Source organism: Patiria miniata, unplaced genomic scaffold (genome assembly GCF_015706575.1).
Source record: "Patiria miniata isolate m_02_andy unplaced genomic scaffold, ASM1570657v1 HiC_scaffold_6, whole genome shotgun sequence".
Taxonomy (NCBI): domain Eukaryota; kingdom Metazoa; phylum Echinodermata; class Asteroidea; order Valvatida; family Asterinidae; genus Patiria; species Patiria miniata.
In genome coordinates this window covers 15,917,503-15,938,334 of record NW_024037073.1, presented here as the reverse complement: position 1 = coordinate 15,938,334, position 20,832 = coordinate 15,917,503, and the positions used below count along the sequence as shown (strand labels likewise).

The window sequence follows — 20,832 nt, the reverse complement described above, 5'->3', positions numbered from 1 at the left end:
AGTTTATCTTTTTTATCTGATAAGTTATGGCCATTAACCCTAACCCCCTCTGGGCACCCTGCCAAATGCAACGCAATGCAGGCATGGAATACATGCAGATCAGGACACTGCTAAATGCAACAAGTTGCAACAACTTTTCACTACTGGTGCATTCTGTGGCATTTAGCAGGGTTAGGGTTAAAATACATGTATGAGATTTTTAAAAATTTGATGGCAATTTTCTTCTAAATCAGACAGACTCACCATTTCAAAGGTTTTTACTGGTCAGACAGAATCACATTTTTAGACATTTATTGGCATTTTATTCTCCCATTATCTGACAGGATTCCTACGGCGACACGGCCCTACACGACGCCATCGCCAAGAACTGCAAGGACATCATTGACATGCTGACGGAGGTGGACGGGGCCGACTTCACACTGACAAACCAACGAGGCTTCAACGTCATTCACCATGCTGCCTTGAAAGGAAACCACTAGTCAGTACAGACATCTTCGCACCCATTTTTTTGACTGACATCGTTCTAGAGTCACACTGTACCAAATTATTCAGTAGTTTTTTGTGTCGCTGAAACAAAGTTTTAAAAATTAATGTGGCCTGACATTGCGAACTTAGCAAGTTCTTCTTCAGAGGCTAAAACAGAAATGACAGAGGTACATACATTAACATGGGGGTGCACACAAACATGCAGGGCTGAAAGAAGAAACACAAAAGGAGGATTAAGTGGGAAAGGTGTAGAAAGATGCAGGGGAGGGTGGATGAGAGAACAAAGAAACAAAGGGAGATGGCAAACCACAAGGGGTCTGGTATGAACAGGGGAGGGACCAGAAAGGGGAAGGATCAAAGGTCACAGGGAGTGGGAACGGACAAAAGAGTGTGAGAGTGAAGGGGGATGATGTGAGGGAGGGGGGGACAGTATGGAGGTGGAAGGGGATGAAAGATGGGGGAAGATGGGTAAACACAAACAAAGTTTTGGGAGACATTTACTAAGCACTGTCAATATCAGAATTTTCAATAATTGATATATATCGGAAATCCAATATCGTGAAAATTCGATATATCGATTATCCCATGTAAAACTTAAAAACCATAAAGATGACACTTTAATTAAAAAAACCCCAAAAAACAATATTAAGTCCCAATTTTCCACGGCTTTCTCTGGAGCATATTGCTGAAACTTTTTAAAACAAATCTTTTTGGGTTTCTTTTGAGGTTTTACATTGGGTAGACCGTGAGTTCCATTGAACGTAGGTCACAAAGCGACGCCGCTTGTCATTTTGCGATGTTTTGAGTCGCAAGCAAAGTTGCCGCCAAGTTTTATTTCATTATACAGCAAACGTTAAACACAAAGTAAATCACAAATGGGAGATTTATTTTGACGATAATCTGACGCATTTTCAATATTTTCGATATCATTCCTCAATATCGAACATTTCGATACTTTGATATGATTGAAAAGTTGCTATCAGCGATATCAATATCAAAATAATTGAGGAATATGGATATATCGATGATGCTTACTCCACAGTGCCACAGAGAAGCTTGTCGTGAAAGCCCGGCAGTTAGTCAACCTGAAGAAGGACGACGGCTTCTCAGCACTTCATCTTGCCGCCTTGAACGGACACGGGGACGTCGCCGAGGCGCTCATCGCAAAGGTACGTCAGAATGCTGCAATCCATTTAACCCTAACGGTCTAAGAATTTTTGTAATACATGTACATGTTTGTAATTCCTGGGGCCGATTACACGAAACTCGTCTTATCTTGCGACCTATCTTAGGAATTACGACGAGTCCCCGCTCAAAGGTCAATCTTAACTAAGATGCGTCCTAAGACCAGTTTCACTAAACCCATCTTAAGTAAGACGCATCAAAACTACCAATTTGATAGCTGTTTATGTTTCGTTTTACCGCTTGACGAAACAGTCGTTGAAAAGAAATGCGCAAAACCGGTTACTCGCGCGTGCAAAGAACACGATTTTTTGACAGAAAAAAATTACTCTACTCAATAAATTTCACGTGCATGCTACCGGTATTCTACACAAGATACGATATAGTCATTCTTGCTCCCCGTTGCATCACTCTGTTTAAAAAAAAGTCGACTAAGTGTTGGCGTAGGCTATAATTAAAGTTTTGTTAAGCTATTTTTATTCAAACTACCTACATATCAGAAATCTGTTCATATCTGTTTCTTATTGCAGTTTTCTTCCTTTAAAAATCTGTTTCTTAAGCGCTTTTCCTCCTCGAAAATGCTACTAAACCGACATTCGTCTTTAACGGCCAATATTTCCATATGATATACAAATTAACGCACGCATTAATGAAATAAGACGACCCTCAGACCGATCATATGTTAAGACGAGTTCAGCCGTTTTGCTAAGGAAGTTAGGACGTGTCGCACGCGTCTTAAGTTTGGTGAAATCGATCCTAGAAGGAGTTGCGAGTTGAGATGAGTTACCCTTGTTAAATCAGCCCCTGCATTATTATTTGAATTTTTCATTTCTAGTTTCTTTTTCCCCCCTTTTTTTTCTAGGGCCAGGCCGACATTGACATCCAGAACAATCGCAAGCAGACCCCACTGCTCTTGACGGTAGGCCAGGGGCACACCGCTGCCTTAGAGCGCCTGGTGTCCAAAGGAGCTAACATCAACGCTGAGGATGAGGATGGAGACACTTGCCTGCATCTTGCCTTGATGAGACAGAGCGTCTACGCCGTGGCTGACAGCACGCCAATCTTATCCAAAGTAGGTCTTAAAGCTACAGTCCATCATTTGTAATTTGTGCATTTTGTTCGTTTGAAGCAACAAAAGAGTTCAAAATCTAATGAAGGATACTGAGCAACTAACCTGATGAAGTTTCAGCTAAGCTTCAGCTGTACATTCCGAGAAAAACAGCACTCTAAGATCTCAATTTCAAATCAAAAGTTACTGAATCATGTTGTGAATTGTTTTGAATTGCAGCTATACGCGACATCGCGCACTGATCCGACGAATTATAACAAGCGCGCGCGCATGTGCGTCGTTCCAATACTTGTGCGCGCTGCTGCGCTGAATAACAAAACGAACTACTAATTTAAATTTTCCTACGGTGCTTCTTAAGAATCACCGTTGGAAATGCCTTCTTTCGTTGATTACTTCAAAATGACAGCTTCCCAGAAAGAATAATTTCACAGGGAGTTTAGTTCCCTTACTATCTTTCAACCAAGTTTGTTTTTCAACAATAATTACGCCAGTTACTTTTCGGATGGCTGCAAATGATGGACTATAGCTTTAAGGGCAATTCCATGGTTACTCACGTTACATTTTTGATGTACTTTTGAGTTTCCTTGGGCTGTAATCACCTTACTGAAAAGGTTTAATAACTGTTATCCCCATGGTAGATAGAGTAGACCTAGACCTACCTAAGCACCAAAGATGACATCCAGAAAAACGTGTTATGTATGATAAACAAGACGCACAAAATTGGTTACTCACGTTACGAAAATGTAACGTGAGTAACCGTGGAATTGCCCTTAAAGGGCTCATGAAACCTTCTTTGGAATATTTTTAATGTTTCAAAAAGCAGAATTTACAAAAATGTTAACCAAAAATTGATGTTTTATAATTTTCATATATTTTTGAGAGAAAAGAATGTTTGCAAAAGCTAAGTTCCATATATTTTTTTTAACAAACATGACAAATGACGTTAAATTTTGAACTTTATCCCCATGTAATTTTTATGAATTAGAGTGAGCCACATATGAGATGCAATCAAGCTGAATGAGTCGTTTGTCAACCCTGGTCAATTTTTTTTTTTTTTTTACAGATTTGAAAAGAGCACAATCTCAGCATTGCTGCTGTGAAAATCCGCATGCTGATACCATCTTTAGTTCAAAAATTATGGAAGTCGGCACACCAAGAGATGTGATGAAGTGATGTGATGAAGTGGCCCTATTTTGGCCTGAATCTCCAAATGAAAGTTCCCGACAAACGACTCATTTAGCTTGATCGCATCACATATGTTTTCTTTAAAAAATTAAACTTGGTCACTTTCTTTTTGACTATAGCAGCTCTTGAGTGCCGAAATTTACTGTTCGGAATAATTTAGTTCAGCATGACTCTAGAACACCAGTCTGAAATAAGTCTAAGCTGACTGATTCAAATCTTTGGCAGTTATTTTTATTTCTCATTTTTTTTTTTACCCAGATTCGTTCGTCACTACCTCCTAGCAACAACAACATTGGCACCGGGCCAGCAGTTGCCTGCTACCTGACAATAGAGGGCGCCGATCTCAAGCACCGCAACCACCAGGGCAAGACGGCCCTTGACCTAGCCACTGCTTGTCAGTTGGACAGTCTCCTCAAGCAATGTGCTGAACTCCGACAGTACGATTTTACATTTTTTTTTTGTAAAGCCATGTCATTTGTAATAAGCCAAACAAGTAACTACCGATTTAAGCCTTTCCTTACCATATTGTTGATTGATTCGCCCAGAACCAAATTATTTGCTCAGTCATGCAAAAATCACTAAAGCATGAAAAAAATGACAAGTTGTGAACTCATTTTGTTTAACCAAGATTTTCACTGTCAAGGAGTGATCGAAACCAATAGTGTTCGAAGAAAAGTTTATTACTTGAACCATACTCTTTCATGTGATGTACAAATCAAAGCAATATTTGTAAAACTTAGAAAGTTATGCCTTTTTGTTCATCTGGTTCCAGTTATCAAACTGCAAGCCATTTCACCACATGACCACATGGCACTCCATACCTCAAATTGTGCGTGGATACTTCTGATGCAGTTTTCTGATTTTTTTTGTAATAGTAACACTATGACTAAACAACACCATTAGAACGATCCAAAAACGCTCTTTCAGCTGGTATATGGTTGATGTATGGGCGGCAAAACATACCAACACGACAGTTAGTTGAAAATCAATGAATATATCTGTTGAGAGGGACCGTTGGCAGACGTTGCGTAAGTAAAACACATGGAGTGTGATGGCCTAGCGGTTAAGAACACCGGACTCATGTTCTGGTGTTTCAGAGGCAACAGTGACGTGGGTTCGAGCCCGCCGGCGGACACTTGTGCTCTTAAGCAAGGCACTTAACCATTATTGCTTCGTCCTTCGGATGGGACATTAAGCCGTAGGTCCCATGTGTTGTGTAAATGCACGTAAAAGAACCCAGTAACATTTGTCGCTAAGAGAAGGGGTTTGCCCTGGTGTTTCTGGCCTCCTGTATAAACTCCCACGTGGAGTATTTAGGAGAAGAACCAACCAAGAACCAAGAACATCTCAGGTCTTATGTTGAATTAATTTTTTGTACCTTCTTCAACTGTTATAACTCTGGGAGTTTTCACTGCGGCAAAGTTTTCATGTCCATGTAGCTCTCTGTAAGTGTTTTTTTTTTTTTTCGATCCCTTCTTTTCTGAGCAGAAGGAGGCTAGGAGAAACGCCCAAGACCCCTCCCAACGTGAAACAAAAACCCACACGGCCCAAACCAGCCACGGCACCTCTGTTATCATCTTCGTCCGGAGATCACGCGGCGAGCAGGGCACCAGACCCAGTGTCTGATATGGAGACGGACGGCGGCAACCTGCAGGCCATCATGACCCAGTGCCGCATGTGCCAGAACCCGGCCAACTGCCGGTTCAAGCCCTGTGGGCACCAGGCCGCCTGCATGGAGTGTGCTAAGCTGTTCCAGAAGTGCTTCATCTGCAAGGTGCGTACGAATGACTAATGTTGCAAGCAGGAACAAGACGCTTAGCAGAAATTGATCTGCGATTTCATTACACAGCTTGTTGGATGTTGCTTAAAAACCCTCCCTGTCTGGCTGTCAAATTCAACACAGCTATCCCAGTGGTCAAAATCAGTCAAGTGACTGTTTTCAACAGTTAAAGGGAATATACAACATTTGCAAACATCGAAAAATAAAATTACCAAGTTTTTACGAAATACCTTACTAGGATGTTGGTAAATGACAGTCTAAAGCATCCTGTAAAATTATGGCACCTGGTGTGAAGTCATTTTCAAGAAAATGCTATTTTTTGTATACATTTCCAATGGTGGTCGGCCGACCGCTGTTGGAAGAACCTAACTATTTTTCAACTACTGCTCCAACTTTACCTTTTCTTCAGTCCAAATTTTGTTTGCTATTGGTTACATGTTCATGGACAGGTGCAGGCCAGCTAGACTGGTTCCCTTACCTTACACTTTTCAGGCATCTATAAATTGATCCATATTATCTTTAGTGAAGTCAAGGAACCAGACTACTTGAACATTTTTTTTTCTTGGTTTTTCCAGCATTTTCGAACACAAAACTTCAAACATGTCAGTGTAACAATTGATCCATTATACTAACCCCTCAAATAGTTCCTTTCTGAATATTACAGCAAAAGCCAATTATGTACATTTCCTTTAAGAGCTCCCAGCCTACCTAAGGCAGGATTGACTGGCTGTGACTGTTTATGTAATGTGATACAGCTATGCTTTGACTGTAGGTGATTGATAAGCCACCTGTGCTACCACTTGCCTGCTTTTGTCGGTTGACTGAATTTGACTAGTCACAGTGCTTGTTTGAAAAACGATCTGACTGTTGGTGACTAGCGTGTATAAAGCCATGGCAGGGGAGAGGATTGATTTTTTGACTGTTTTTTTAACTGTCTGTGACTGTTCAGTTAGCAGGAGGGTTAAGCCGGTTACCATTGAAAGCGTCATGCGATATACACCATTTGTTTGCTGGTACCCTGTTTTGGAAGAATTTAGAGAATTCAAATTTGGATCTTGGGCATCCCACAGTGTCGGACATGCATTATAGACAGTTCAACAGGGTGCATAATAAAAGTTTTAATCATAAAGTGGTTTTTAATAAGGGAATAAATGTGTGTTTGGGAGGTATTATAACACTCTGTTTAAGACCCTTGTGAGTCTGGATGGGCGATAATTACCTGAGGCGAAGCCGAGGGTAATTATCACCCATCCAGACTCAAACCGGTCTTAAACAGAGTGTTTAATACCGACCAAGCACACATTTATTCCCATTCTTAAATAGCTTTTCGGTCCAAAAACCAAAACAAGTAAAAAACTCGACGTTGCCAACCATTTTGTTCAACAATTTTACTTCATGTTTTACGAAACACCCCTCTGACTTTAATATGGAATGCCCCTCCACAACTCGCTACCTTATAGGAACATTGGCGGGCACGTCGCGCGTACTGCGCGATGTCGCGCAAAACGCAGCTGGGCTGGTGTAGTGTGAATTTCGGACAATGAAATACTGATTCACTGGTAGTATTGCGCATGCATACGTGAGGAATGTGAACGTTCAACCAATGAAACCATAAAAGGCACCGGATTTTATGGGAGTCCAAATTTCATGTGACACTGGAAAAGTGTTTAAGACCAGCTAGCCATGTCTTTATCATCCGTTTAAGACCGGCCACGTGACGGGCTCTCGACTAATAGGAATGCGTAAACTGTCTTAGGTATTTATGAATTCCAATTAAACGTAGAGTCAGTTACAAGGATTTAAAAAATTAATTGTTTATCCCACTTTTTCCTGGATCGGAAATCAGCTCGAAACACTGTGGTGTATAAATTGTGAATGCAATTATCAAGCCTAAAACAAAATGTTGTGATGTTAAATTTGAAAATATTATATCCTTTATTTTTTGTTCTTGGTTGTGCATTGAAAGGTCGTTTTACAGGTAAGGATATAAACTCAAAATGTGACAGATTAACTCAGTTTCCAATTTTTTTTTGTAAGCTTGTGTTTTTATGTCGTATTTTGGTAGCAATGTAACAGTGACGCAAACTGTTGGAAAAATAGTTGTTTCATTTTTTTTTTCATTTTGGTGTAAATATAAGGTCACCAAAAAATGTACATTTGCACATTATATTCTTAACTTCATCAACAAATTATTTTTGCACTTTTGGTTATAGAAAGTGTGTTAAATTATTCATTTTAAATATTTATATACACACCAATTTGCATGCGGGCATGTTATGTGTTTGCTTATGCATGCTTTTTCAAGTCGTTTCCATGGTAGTAGAATTTTGTTTAATTTGAATGGTTTCTCGTGGTTTGTTTTCGTAAATGATTGGCTGACTGATTTAGCAGTAGTTCCATTCCTCCCCTTTGTTCCAACCTCCAAAACCCTTTTTCCAAACTTTTTCACGAAGTCAGAGTTTTTCGAGTTGGATTTAACTCTGTTAACCCTTAGGCCATAAAAAAAAAATACTCGGTCTCTGGTTAGACCAAAGTTCCGGAATTGATGCGGTGACGCGGCTTTTTTTTTTTTTTCAAGCTTGGATTGTACAGACAAGGTGGGGTACTATTTTTGCATTTTTGTGTCCTCATGTACATTAGTGCAATTTCCCATTCCTTGGTGCTCTTTGGTACAAAAATTTGAGGAGGTGCGGCAATAGAGGGCGCTGTTGGAGCTACCGCGAAAAATTTTGGAAAAAAAGAAGATTGACGCGCATGATTAAAATCGACGCACGTGCTGACCAGAGACCGACTTTTTTTTTTTTTGGCCTTACCTTTCCAAAACATCCAAAATACTCTTTGCAGAATGGAGGATATTGCCGGATTTAGGCTATATGGTAAAACAAGTGCGGCTGATTTTGGAGGATGCACTGTGTCAAGGTCTTGGGCCGGACCTTGTGTTGTTTATGCTCAGCCGTGCACAAATTCAGGCCTAGATTATACTTGAAATTCTCCGCACTGCTCTAGGATGTCACTGGCTCTGCCTCAACATATTGACAGTGATTGCCGGAGGATTTTGCAGGATTGAGGCAGTGGTCACCCCTCCAAGGGCCACATTCAAGAAATAACGGAGGATTTTGCAGGATTGAGGCTGTATGCCATTTTTACATGGAGGCAGTTGGTTGATTTTGCAGAATTGAGGTTGCGTCCTAGCAAAAATGCCTAGGGAGTTGGGATAATAAGCTGTTGAATTTCCTGTGGATTTATTAGACCCTTTTGCTTTGCTTTTTCTGAGTTCTGCTGGCTTTTTTTCCTTGATACTTCATTCCCAAGTTCCAATGAATTGTTCCCGACCTATCCCACAAAATATTCAATGACTAATGTCTCGTGTAAACAAAGTTTGATCAAAAAATTATTTGGTTTTTGTTTTCCTTTGCTCAGTGCTGCTTATGCCCCTCTCACACCAATCCAAGACCAGTGCGAGGTCACTTAGGAAATGCAATTTTTTCAACAGTATCCGTGGTCTCCGTTTTTTTTGTCCGTTTTTTGATGCCAGCACGTTTTTATTTCATGGTACCCGTTTTTACTTCGTGAGTAATCCGTGGCCACCTCGGAAACACCACGGGACCAACCCGTGCTCATGTCCGTTTCCTGGAATTCACGGACTGCACGCCGGTGACATCTCGTGGCCATCCCATCACGTGATGACTTTGGCACCAGCTAGAGAGTACTACGTGTAGTCCGTGATAACCCCGTAGTACCATTGAGTACCGCGTTATGAAAACGGCCGTAAAACAGGCCAACAATCAATCCGGGGCCATCCCGTAAAATCCTATGTAACTTCAGCCCATCCTCGAGAACACTACGAGAGTACTTCGAATAAGCCGTATTGAACACGTTTTCAATTCGGCAATAAATTTCTGAAGTGCACATGTTTCAGTTTTTCAACATGTCCAAAAACTTTTTGGGTGATCCGTGAGAATCGGCCCAGGGAAGGAATTGACACGTCCTTAATTCGTGGTTAGTTCATGGCAACCCATAAGATCCGATTCCATTTCGTGCTTACTTCGATTGTTAAACTTTTGCGCCCACGGACACCTCAAAGTGGCAACGAAATGGCTTCATGTATTGGTGTGAGAGGGGTCTTAAATATGTTGTGTCTCCTCCCCCATATATCTGGACATCACTATTATTCTGGTATCTATCTCGGGATGCTATAACTCCTAGCACGAAGGCCCCCTTCAATGGCGAATGCATTGTGCTAGGTGTTGTTCGGTTGCTTTGTACAATAGCGTGCGCAATAGTTTCTTTGTTGAAGTGGGCCTTGTGAGTGTACAAGAGTGTTGAGCATCGGGTCGGCTTGACCAGGCCAAACCGACCCGAAACATTATAGATATACAGTCGAGTCTCGTTGTAACAAACTCATTCGGACCTAGCCAAATTGTTTGTTGTATCAGAATTTTGTATTAAGAGGATCATCAGTCCCTTTCATTGTGCACATAAATGCACAGTAGGGACCAAGGCTTTATGTTTGTTATAACCAGAATTTTGTATTAACAGAGTTTGTACTAACGAGAGTCGACTGTAAACAGAATCCGAACTAAAAACCAATCTGAACTCCCTAAAACCGACCCTACCCAACAAAAAATCAAGGAAAAATGACCTGAACCGACCCAAAGCCGACCCGAACCGACCGACCCCTGAAACCCCTGAATATTTGGCTTGGGCAACTGTGTCCACTTTTTGTGCCTGGACTTACCCGCATCGCGTGAAAACCATCGTCTCGCAGTAACTGAATCATACCGTACATGTATGGTACTCACAACGTGACCTACTGGTGGGCCTACCGGCTACAGGCCGTGCGTGATAGACCGCAAACCACATTTGGTCGTACTGGGCACAGTGACTCTGCAAGAAATATTGCATCGTGAGAATTTCCAAGCTGTTTCGGTTTATTTCGGTTTATTTCGTGTTTTCCCAAAATGGCTTAACCGACCCCACCCGAAAAATCGCAAACAAAAACCCAACCTGACCTGACTGAAATGATGGACAAACCAACCCGACCCGACCCGAAGTCGGTTGCGGGTCGGGTTTGCACAACATGAGTGTACAGTGATCACATTCCCAGATTTAACCATACAATGAGTATGTTGGTTTTCATGTTCTGGTTGTTTTCCCGTCTCGTGTAGGAAACTGTGAAGGAGGCTTACAAAGTGGATGGGACCAGCAAGTGCGCCCTCTGTAGTTCAAGAAATGCGGACGTCACGTTCAGACCTTGCGGCCACAGGACGGTATGTCAAGGTAAGACGAATGCGGTTCGTATGTGTCGAGTTCACTACATTGGCTATCAAGACTCCTTATGGAAACAGCAGACGGAGTTCCTAAAGACATGGAAAAAACCTGGAAAATACTGCAATTTCATGCTGCTTCGCTGCACTCATACAGTTTGGTTTAAAGATATAGTCCATCATTTGTAATTTGTGCATTTTGTTCGTTTGAAGCAACAAAAGTGCTCAAAATCTAAAGAAGGGTACTGAACAACTAACCTGATGAAGTTTCAGCTCAGCTTCAGCTGTATATTCCGAGAAAAACAGCATTCTAGGATCTCAATTTCAAATCAAAAGTTGCTGAATCATGTTTTGAATTGGGCCTGAATTCAGCGTCCGAGACACGTTCTCACTGAGCCGATTGCAGCTACGCGATGTCGCGCACTGATCCGACGAATTATAGCTACCGCTTGTGCGTCTTGCCAATGCCTGCGCGCTTCGCTGAATAACAAAACGAACTACTAATTTAAATTTCCTACGGTGCGTCTTAAGAAGCACCGTTGGAAAGGCCTTCTTTTGTTGATTACTTCAAAATGACAGCTTGCCAGAAAGAATAATTTCACAGGAAGTTTAGTCCCCTTACTATCTTTCAACCAAGTATGTTTTTAAACAATAATTACGCCAGTTACTTTTCGGATAGCTGCAAATGATGGACTATAGCTTTAATACGCCGACACAGCTAAATAACACAAGGTACAAAGATTATTCAGTACATATATAAGGAAATATTAATTTCATTCAGACAGCACGGGGTGTAGGCCTGCACACACAATTATGCAAGCTGAAAAAAAGTAAATGCGTGTACCTCGAAAAAGGCAACAATCAGCAAGATACGATGCAGAGTCGGACCCATGATACTGAGGATCTCGTCGCTTTCGACTGTCTAAGTCCTTCGATGCCTCTTCTTCAGCGATCTTGGCACTCTTTTGCTGCTCTGCTGATAAGTGTGCAGTGCTGTTCTTATCTAGCTTCGAGACCGTCACCCAACCAGCCTTGCTTTCGTCAGCGATGGGGATCTTTTTTCTGTCGGCTACCAACTCCTTGGAAACTTGGAGAGCTTCAATCGCTGAGTCAGGATCTGATTTGTTGATCAAAGCCAACTTTGCTTTGTCCAGAGCAATTTCCAGCTTACCGCAGAATTCGAACTGCTCAATGTTACCTGGCTTTGCAGCCTCCTTTGCTTCAAGTTTATTTTTAAGTTCTCTTATGGAACTGGACTCCTCGTTTGGGGTTGAAATGGCGTTGAACCTTTGGTCAAAATAGTCTTTAACCCTAAAAGGGCCGGGGGAGGGGGGGGGCCTCAACTTTTTCCGCGATAGCCTTAAAAAAAATATTTTTGCGACCCGAGCTGTTATGACTTTTTAGCCTCGAGCCTTGCACATCTTTTGATACCAAAAACAAAACAATCGGACAACGGGTTGCCGCGCAGCAAAAAATTTTCCGGCGCTACACAGAGCAGAATTGCCATTCATACACATCAATACTTAATTAGCCGTAATTCAAAAACCCTTGGACCTATAGTCATGAAATTTCTTGGGTATGTTCATGATGAGTTGCTCTATCCATGTACCGAGTTTCAAAATGTTTCGTCACTGGATGGCTGAGATCTTAGGGGGGGGGGGGGGCTGAGAGATGGTCAAAATAACCCGGCCTTTTAGGGTTAAACTTCTCAAAAACTAAAGCTGTATCGGACGGATGTCCTTCTTCGGTCGACATAGTCGACAGAAGTGCTTTGCAAAACAATGAAATTGTGTGTTGTTGTTTTCTTTCTTTACGTCATGCAGAATGTTCCCACAGGGTGAAGGAATGCACAGTCTGTAAGCAGCCTATCCTAGAGAAACTGGGAAATGGTAAGATATTCAACTTTGTTTGACAAAAAATATACCTTTGTTTGAAGTGATCTAATTTTTCAAGAAACTGGAAATTGCAAACTATGCCCCGAAGAGGATACTTTGAAATTAATTGATCAAGGTGGTTTTTATGTTTGCATGGTTTTTTGGGAAGGAAACCTAATTTTGTTTTTAACTGGCCTTACCTAAGTTACATTTTAACAACTGCGTGGTTCAATTTGAGGGGTGCAGACCAGTAAATAGGCCCAAAAATTGCCTTCGCGGGCCAAAACACTATTTGTATGCCTTACATTTTTTGGCTGTTTGAAAATTTTGTGGGCCACGAACTTGAGGATAAAAAAATAATGGTGATAGCCATGCAGAGGACTACGAGATTGTATTTCTGTGAAATTCGGATGAAAGTGGGCCCTATATTTAGTTTATTTTGCAATGGAGCACAGCCATCATTTTTCAAAATGGCGATAGGCCACAGGACTACTTTTAGGGGTGATCATGGATGGAATTTTCTCCCAGAAGTCATCAAATTTACCACCAAAAATTGAACAGAAAATGAATGACGATGAAAAAAGCTTTAATTTGATGGGTGTCTCAAACACCTTGGAGAGCTTTGAGTATTTTTAATAATTTTTGGAAGTACACGTAATTATCACTGGGGTCTATGGGAGTCGATTTACAGGCCTGCACCCTTGGTAGGATCATGTTTTTGGTCGTGTGTCGACCAGTTCCTGATTCACCTCCTCATTGCATTGCATGAGTGTGTCGTGGGTGTGAGAGTGATTTTGTTGGAATCTCAAGCACCAGACTATTTCTAATTGAAGTAAATTATCTGCTCAGTGCACGGTCCATAGAGGGCGCTGTTTGGCATAGCAACAAGAATCAAGATGGCACCTAAAACCAGATTTTTGTACTCCATTTTTTTTTTTTTACGAATTCTTGACCAGTTGGAAACTGGTGGCAATAAATTTGTTTTTAGCATGCCAACAACAACATACATGTATAACATGGGCAGTTTTATATTCCAAATTTGGAGATGGTAGCATAAGATACCCACATGTTCCACTGGTAAAACCCATCCTACATTTGATGTTTTGTTCAAACTTTTCATCATCATGCACTGTAAAACCCAGCCAGTTTTTAACCAAAACTGCTCTAGACAAAACTTCAGTTTCCGCAGCTAGACTTCGCAGTGATTTCCATAGGCTCCGGACTGGGGACCACAATAACTATTGCTTTAACTTGGGATCTGAAGTCCATATTTGCTCTGCAAAGAAAGAATCTTTTGTGAAATGTGTTATTTTAGTGGATTTAGGACGATTTAAAGTGAAAATGTCAAGGGGTATAGGGTCTATGTGTGACTGACCAATTTTCAACACAAGAGGGCGTGACGGTGCACAGAGCAGATATAATACTCATTATCATAATGCACAGTAGTGGTAGCCTTGTTGCCATTTTTGGATAGGCCGGTTCCGTGCTTACATTGTTATTGTGATTTTGTATTCAGGAGGCAGCAATCACACTCAACTTCACTTTGAATAAATATCCTCCGAAGCCACGAATCAGATAGAAAAAGAAGACATATTCTGCAATAAAAAGTAGGATTCGATTTAAAATTAGAGAAAGAAAACTCGTACTTTTGGGAAAATGAAAACAAAAAATTAATTGTCTGAGGCATGTCTTTAACCCACAGTCAGCAGATTGTACATGTATATGATATGATAAACAAGTTTGTTCTATCATGTGCTTGGATACTGTAATTTCATTGGTCTAGGACGGCCACGTATCTGGACCATAAAAATGCATGTCACACACTGAGGGTGACATCGCACTGTAATCATTACACGCGTTGCACTGCGTATGGTACCTGCCGGGGCGCTAGCTTTTGCACAATGAGAACGGCAATGTCAAACGCTCATGTCCGGCAGGACATCAAAACTCTCATTTATCAAACGTTACATCGCAGTGATTTAATGTATTTCTCATACAGTAAGTTAATTGGCACGATTTAGCGGTAGTAACACAATTGTTGACTGCTGTGATGTGGGATATGCGAATTTATTGGCACAATATAACAACACAGATATTGACTGCTGTGATGTGGGATATGCCGTTTTCAACCCCCTTGGGGCGCATAGCACCCTTTTTCTTCGCCTCGGGTGCTATGCACCCCTCGGGGGTTCAAAAACATGATATCACACATCACAGCAGTCAACAATGGGTAGAAATGTACGTACATGCCCCACAACTCCTTTTGAGATGGCAACAAGACTATCGCTATTGGGCAGTTAACCATAACCATACTTCATATTTATTATTTCTGTCTTTTCTTTAATCCATCTCATCCTCCTCCTTGTGCATGCACCCTTCACTGACGTTCTCACCCATCCCACACATCACCACTACCGCATGCATGCCATTTTTGTGTTGTGCGTGTGTGATGACCCAAGACGGCCACCAAGTCGCCACTCGCCGAGGTTCCGGGTCCGTGTTTTCGGCCTCGCCTAGAGGGAGCCCCTCAACCAAACCCAGGCAGAAAGGTGTTGTGGCCCACCCTTCTCAATCAATTGATCCATATTACTGCCCGCCCACCCCGCATGTGGCATGCGTGGCCGCGCAGCATGAACGCCTCTCCAGTGCCACATTGCATGTTCAAGCCACGCTTGTCATGGGCACGTGCACGTTATCTTGTTTTACTATACTCCCGAGGACAATGCTTTGTGTTTTCCTTTGTCCCTGTAATATAACATACTCTCATAGACTAAGCACATAAACTTACTACACAGGACCGTTTAGAACAAAAGACCCAACTCCCGAGGGCTGAAAGGATCTGGGGGGGGGGGGGGGGTCAGAACACCAACGGGCGGAGTTTACTGGATCAGTCAATAAGCCAGTTTCGGTATCTCTATGAAGTAGCCCAGGTCAAAGGTCAGGCGGGATAACATTGCTACGTGATGCTACGCGGACGTTCAGCCCACTTGTAATTATTTCCAACGATCGTTGGAAATTCCAGTTTGTAGTTCCTTTTTTTTTATTCAGCGAAGCGCGCAGAAGCGTTGACACGATGCACACATGCGCGCGGTTGCTATAATTCGTTGGTTCAGTTGGCAACATCACGTAGCTGAATGAGACACTGAATTCAGGCCCAAATCAAAACATGACTCAGAAACTTTTGATTTGAAATCGAGTACTAGAATATTGTTATCTCAAAATATACAGCATTCACTCAGCTGAAACTTCATCAGGCCAGTTGTTCAGCACCCTTCTTTCAGATTTTGAGCACTTTTGTTGCTTCAAACGAACATAATGCACAAATTACAAATGATGGATGTACCTTTAATGTTAGGGTTAGGGTTAATTTTAGGGTCAGGGTTTTAAACATAAGCAGTCGGAATATAGGGGTGTCGGAACATAAGTATCACACCTGTCTTACCACTCGACCACTGAGCTCATCGGAGCCGGCTGACTTCAGAGCCTCAAGATATACAGTTGTATTATTACAACTCTTCCCTCTTTTCTGTCTCTTTGACTTTTTTGACCCCAGATGCCCCCACGTCCTCCAACCCCGTCTCCCACCGGGAGGTCCAGGAGCTCAAGCAGCGCATGCAGGAGATGGAAGACGCCCAGCTCTGCAACATTTGCATGGAGCGCAAGAAAGACACGGCCTTCCTGTGCGGCCACAGCACCTGCAAGAAATGCGCCAAGCCCCTCAAGCAGTGCCCCATCTGCCGGAAACCTATCACCAAGAAGATTGCCCTTTTCACGGGATGAACAGAAAAAAAACACTATAGGTGAGACCACTGATCTCTATATAAAGACTGGATAGCGGATATGCATACAACATTCACACAGTAGACTTTGCATACCAATTCGCCCCTGGTCTCACGAAGATGGCCGCGTATAATACGAACGTTCTACGCGTAAATACGCGCGCGCTGTATCAACAGTTGACGCGCATTTTGGTCAGGTACACATATTATGATGTTCTAAAAAGGACACATTTCCGTAGTGATTATTATTTCAAAAACGCCGAAAAAGTGATTTGCAGCATTATAAAAGTAACCACGACGTTAGAAAAATTGTAGTAAACCTTGGTCAGTTGGTCAGTGGTGGTGGCCAAAATATAAGTCAAGTGAGTCGCGACGTTACAAAAGAAATCAAGCTGTCTATAAAGACGGCAACTTGTCCTTTGTAGATCACCAGCCGGTCTCACCAATATGGCGTCAAATTCGTACATTGTGCGGCTCTTTATTAGCTATCCAGTCTTTATATAGAGATCAGTGGGTGAGACTCGAGATATTATTTTTCTATGGACCCCAAACCATTGATCTCCATTTCAAAAAAAAAAATCTGGATTGTTCGTTGGCCATTCCGAGCTGTACAACAAGCTCGAAATGATCCCGGAGCTGCGGGCCATCGCATTCGTGTTCATATGTAATTTCTGGAAGGAGTAGTGTTTTTGAGTACAAAAATTAGGTATTTGACCCTAGTGACTCCCAGGACCAGAGATGCCAACCATTACTCTTTTGGAGTAATTATTAGGATTTTGAGGCATGTTACTACTCTTGAAAATTCCAGCTGTCCTATACGCCAACATTGTGGTTACTCTGACAAGTACTGCGGTTACTCTTAAACTTGACTGTTGTCCTATGTATTTACATTAGCATTACTCTTTGCAGGAAGATTCATTCCTATTTTGTAGTCTGTAAAGTTGGCATCTCTGCAGGACTGTATTAAATTGGTAAGCGGTCTGTGGAGAACCAATTAACTCTAACAGAACTCAACCCATCAAACACCAACGGCATGTTTTGTTGGAATCTGTCAGGATGGGTACAGTACCCCTAAACTGACAGTCTTTTACATTGGGTTGGCACACCTCCGGAATCAACGTCAGGAATAAGTACTTGTGCAGTTTCCCTTATGGTGTTGGCATTTGCCAGGATGGGTATGGTTCCTAGTAAATCATGCTAGGGAGTTGGGGTTAAAGCGAACAATGGAGGGCCAGGGCCTGAGGAACGAGTGATGCTTCTTCGATGTGCCGGTTTTTGAGGGTGTAAGGATTTATTTCAAGCAAGAGAAAAACACCGACATAACCTTCGGTTTCAAATTTTTTTAGGCTGGCGGTGGAACACGTACCACACACACAACATATCAACTGGTTGTGTGGTACGAATCTGCGCGTGTGCGTCGCTACCAGGTTAAACCTCGAAAAACTGGATGCCTCGAAAACCGGTACACAGACGATATCTGCTCCGTTCAAAAGTACCCCCTCACCGGCAAAGAAAGTACAGTTGGGGCTGACCGATCGACGCCATCTTGCCCGACTGCCGTATTTTGCCGCGAAGCGCGGCCACTGCGTGTACATAGTACAAATCCCCTGGTGTATGTGCGTCACACACAAGGAACGGTGCGCGCGTCAACCAGCAAAATGTATGTGTCCCGCCCAAGGGACGTCGTTGCTAGGTAAAAGGGCGCCCTCTTTTGTTGGCGCACGGAGCCCATACCCATGCAAGGCTGTCACTGGAATGTTTGTTACTAACGGAGAGACGCAACGATCTGTTAAGCCGCAGCTAAAAAAAATGAAGCTAGCACTGGTTCCGATCCCACCATTCAAAAGTGAGGAGGGAACCAGTTTCAACCACTCCCATTGTCTGAAATAGAGTTGTCTAAATTATATGAAAACTTTGTTTTCTGAACAGATTGGTTTTTTTTTTCTTCAGTGCTTTGGTCCCTTGAAATGCGTTTGTGATAGAACATCTGTTTTATTTTTAAGTTGAGGACCATTTTGAGAATCGTTTTTTCTCAATTCGCTGTTTACTACACTGCAAACTGCCCCTGTTTTCCATAAAAAAAAATTATTCAGAGTAACTCGTGTAATCTTTAAAAAAAAAAATCTTTGGTAAGATGGCTTCTGACTCTACTGACATTCAAACAGTCATAGGCCATATTCATGAAAAACGTCTTGCAGATTATGGGGTTTATTTTAATTTTAGTATTCAAGAAAGAACAGCATTTCTTGTGGGATGTTCTCGATTCATTGGTTCAACAAAAGCATAAACTTGTCAAGCCAATGTATGTTTTAATAAAACTTATGTCAAGTTTGTTCATATTGAACGCCAATGTACCCTGTGCCCAGCGAAGAACCCCGCTTACTGAAGCAGAACATTCCGTGCTTATGGTAAGCATAATTTCATGGGTAAGCGAGCAATTTTGGCTTATATGTATGCGAATAAGTACATACTTTAACTAAAGATTCTGTGCCTACAGGGTTAGCACGGAATTCTGTGGTTAGCAGAGCTGTGAAATTGGGCCCGGACGAGGTATTTTTTTCTTCTGAGCACATAACCCAGTAACACTACCGAGGATTAATGTTGTGCGTCGGGTTGGGTTGACCAGGCCAAACCGACCCCAAAACATTATAGATATAAACCGAATCCGAACCAAAACCGATCTGAACTCCCTAAAAACGGCCCGACCCGACAGAATGCAAGGAAACCTGACCCAAACCGAGCCGACCAGAAAAATCCCCCCGAATATCTGGCTTGGGAAACTGTGTCCGCTTTTTGTGCCTGAACTAAACCGCGTCGCGTGAAAATCGTCATCTCTCAGCTACCGTATGGCACTCACAATGTGACCCACTGGTGGGCCTACATGTTACGGACCGTGCGTGAAAGACCGCAAACCACAGTTGGTCGTACCGGGCACAGTGACTTTGCAATAAATATTGCACCGTGTGAATTTCAGAACTGTTTCGGGTTTTTTTTTTTTTTTTTTAATTTATTTCAAGATGGCTTAACCGACCCGACTCGAAAATATCAAACGCAAAATCAAAACCGACCTGACCCGACTGAAATGATGGACAACCCAACCAGACCCGAATTCAGTTTGGGGTCTTTGTTCTTGGTTGGTTCATCTCCTAAATACTCCGCGTGGGAGTTTATACAGGAGGCCAGAAACACCGGGGCAAACCCCTTCTCTTAGCGATAAGTGTCACTGGGTTCTTTTACGTGCATTGGATTACACAACACACGGGAACTCTGGCTTTACGTCCCATCCGAAGGACGAAGCAATAATGGTTAAGTGCCTTGCTCAAGGGCACAAGTGTCCACCCGGCGGGCTCGAACCCACGCCATTGTTGCCTCTGAAACACCAGAGCATGAGTCCGGCGTTCTTAACCGCTAGGCCATGACACGGGTTGGGTCGGTTTCGGTTTTGGGTCGGGTTTGCACAACATTTCCAAAGATGTAGTTTTTTGTTTCCTTCAAAGAGTCGTTCAAATGAATTTTCAAAAAATGTTAATGTTGTATTTCTAGCAATTGTAATATAGTGTAAAAAAAAAAAAAAGTTGCAAACTAAAGTTTGTCGTGCTTCCAATTTCTTAAATTGGGTCGGCCTTACCTGTACGTAGCTCTGAAAAATAAGTATGTACATTTTTACTTTTATGTATTTGGTGAATAACGGTCTATACATGTAGATATAGAATTGTTATGAACGACTTTAAATTTGGTTATTTTTTTACTTTTAAGAAATGTCTTATATTTGCCTTAAGTTTCATGGTCAGTGTGAGTGTGGAGTTTTGTACGTTAAAGTAAGTTCTTTCGTGAAGGGGTTGCTGTGGTTACCGCAGCAGTAACTATGGCAACCCGTTAAGAAGATGTGGCAATTTTAGTCGAAAGGAAAAGGGGCTTATTTGAAGGTAAACTTCCATGGAGAATTGTCTACAAATTGTCTCCGTTTGTGTTACTCCCTTGAGTAGTTGTGATTCTTAAAACCCTGTCCAAAAAAGTTAACAGCGCCCCCACTTGGCAAACGTGCACAAGGTTTCCCGAGTTGTGTTTTCTTTTTGTGCCTTAATTTAGATTTAAAAAATCTTCGATATGAATTTTCAGAAGGTTTTCTTCAAATAAAATAATATTATGCAAGGACTTTTTTTTCCATTGTGTGAAGAAAAGTCTAAGAAAGGAACACACAATTGCCTTA

At 42.0% G+C, this 20,832-nt stretch overlaps 1 protein-coding gene across 2 annotated transcripts in view; it reads left to right on the top strand.

Annotated features, from left to right (window-relative positions):
• Nucleotides 1-16,632, top strand: part of LOC119742999 (E3 ubiquitin-protein ligase MIB2-like) — a 45,508-nt gene extending 28,876 nt beyond the window's left edge. The window contains exons 13-21 of one of the 2 annotated variants that reach the window (XM_038219297.1): nucleotides 324-478; nucleotides 1,529-1,655; nucleotides 2,531-2,740; nucleotides 4,181-4,359; nucleotides 5,411-5,696; nucleotides 10,871-10,982; nucleotides 12,793-12,858; nucleotides 15,303-15,392; nucleotides 16,397-16,632. In XM_038219297.1, coding sequence (XP_038075225.1) covers nucleotides 324-478; nucleotides 1,529-1,655; nucleotides 2,531-2,740; nucleotides 4,181-4,359; nucleotides 5,411-5,696; nucleotides 10,871-10,982; nucleotides 12,793-12,858; nucleotides 15,303-15,392; nucleotides 16,397-16,623 — 1,452 coding nt within the window. In that variant the 3' untranslated portion in view covers nucleotides 16,624-16,632. The remainder of the gene's footprint in view (nucleotides 1-323; nucleotides 479-1,528; nucleotides 1,656-2,530; nucleotides 2,741-4,180; nucleotides 4,360-5,410; nucleotides 5,697-10,870; nucleotides 10,983-12,792; nucleotides 12,859-15,302; nucleotides 15,393-16,396) is intronic. The other variant, XM_038219296.1, reaches the window with a different exon arrangement.
• The last annotated feature ends 4,200 nt before the right edge of the window (nucleotides 16,633-20,832 follow it).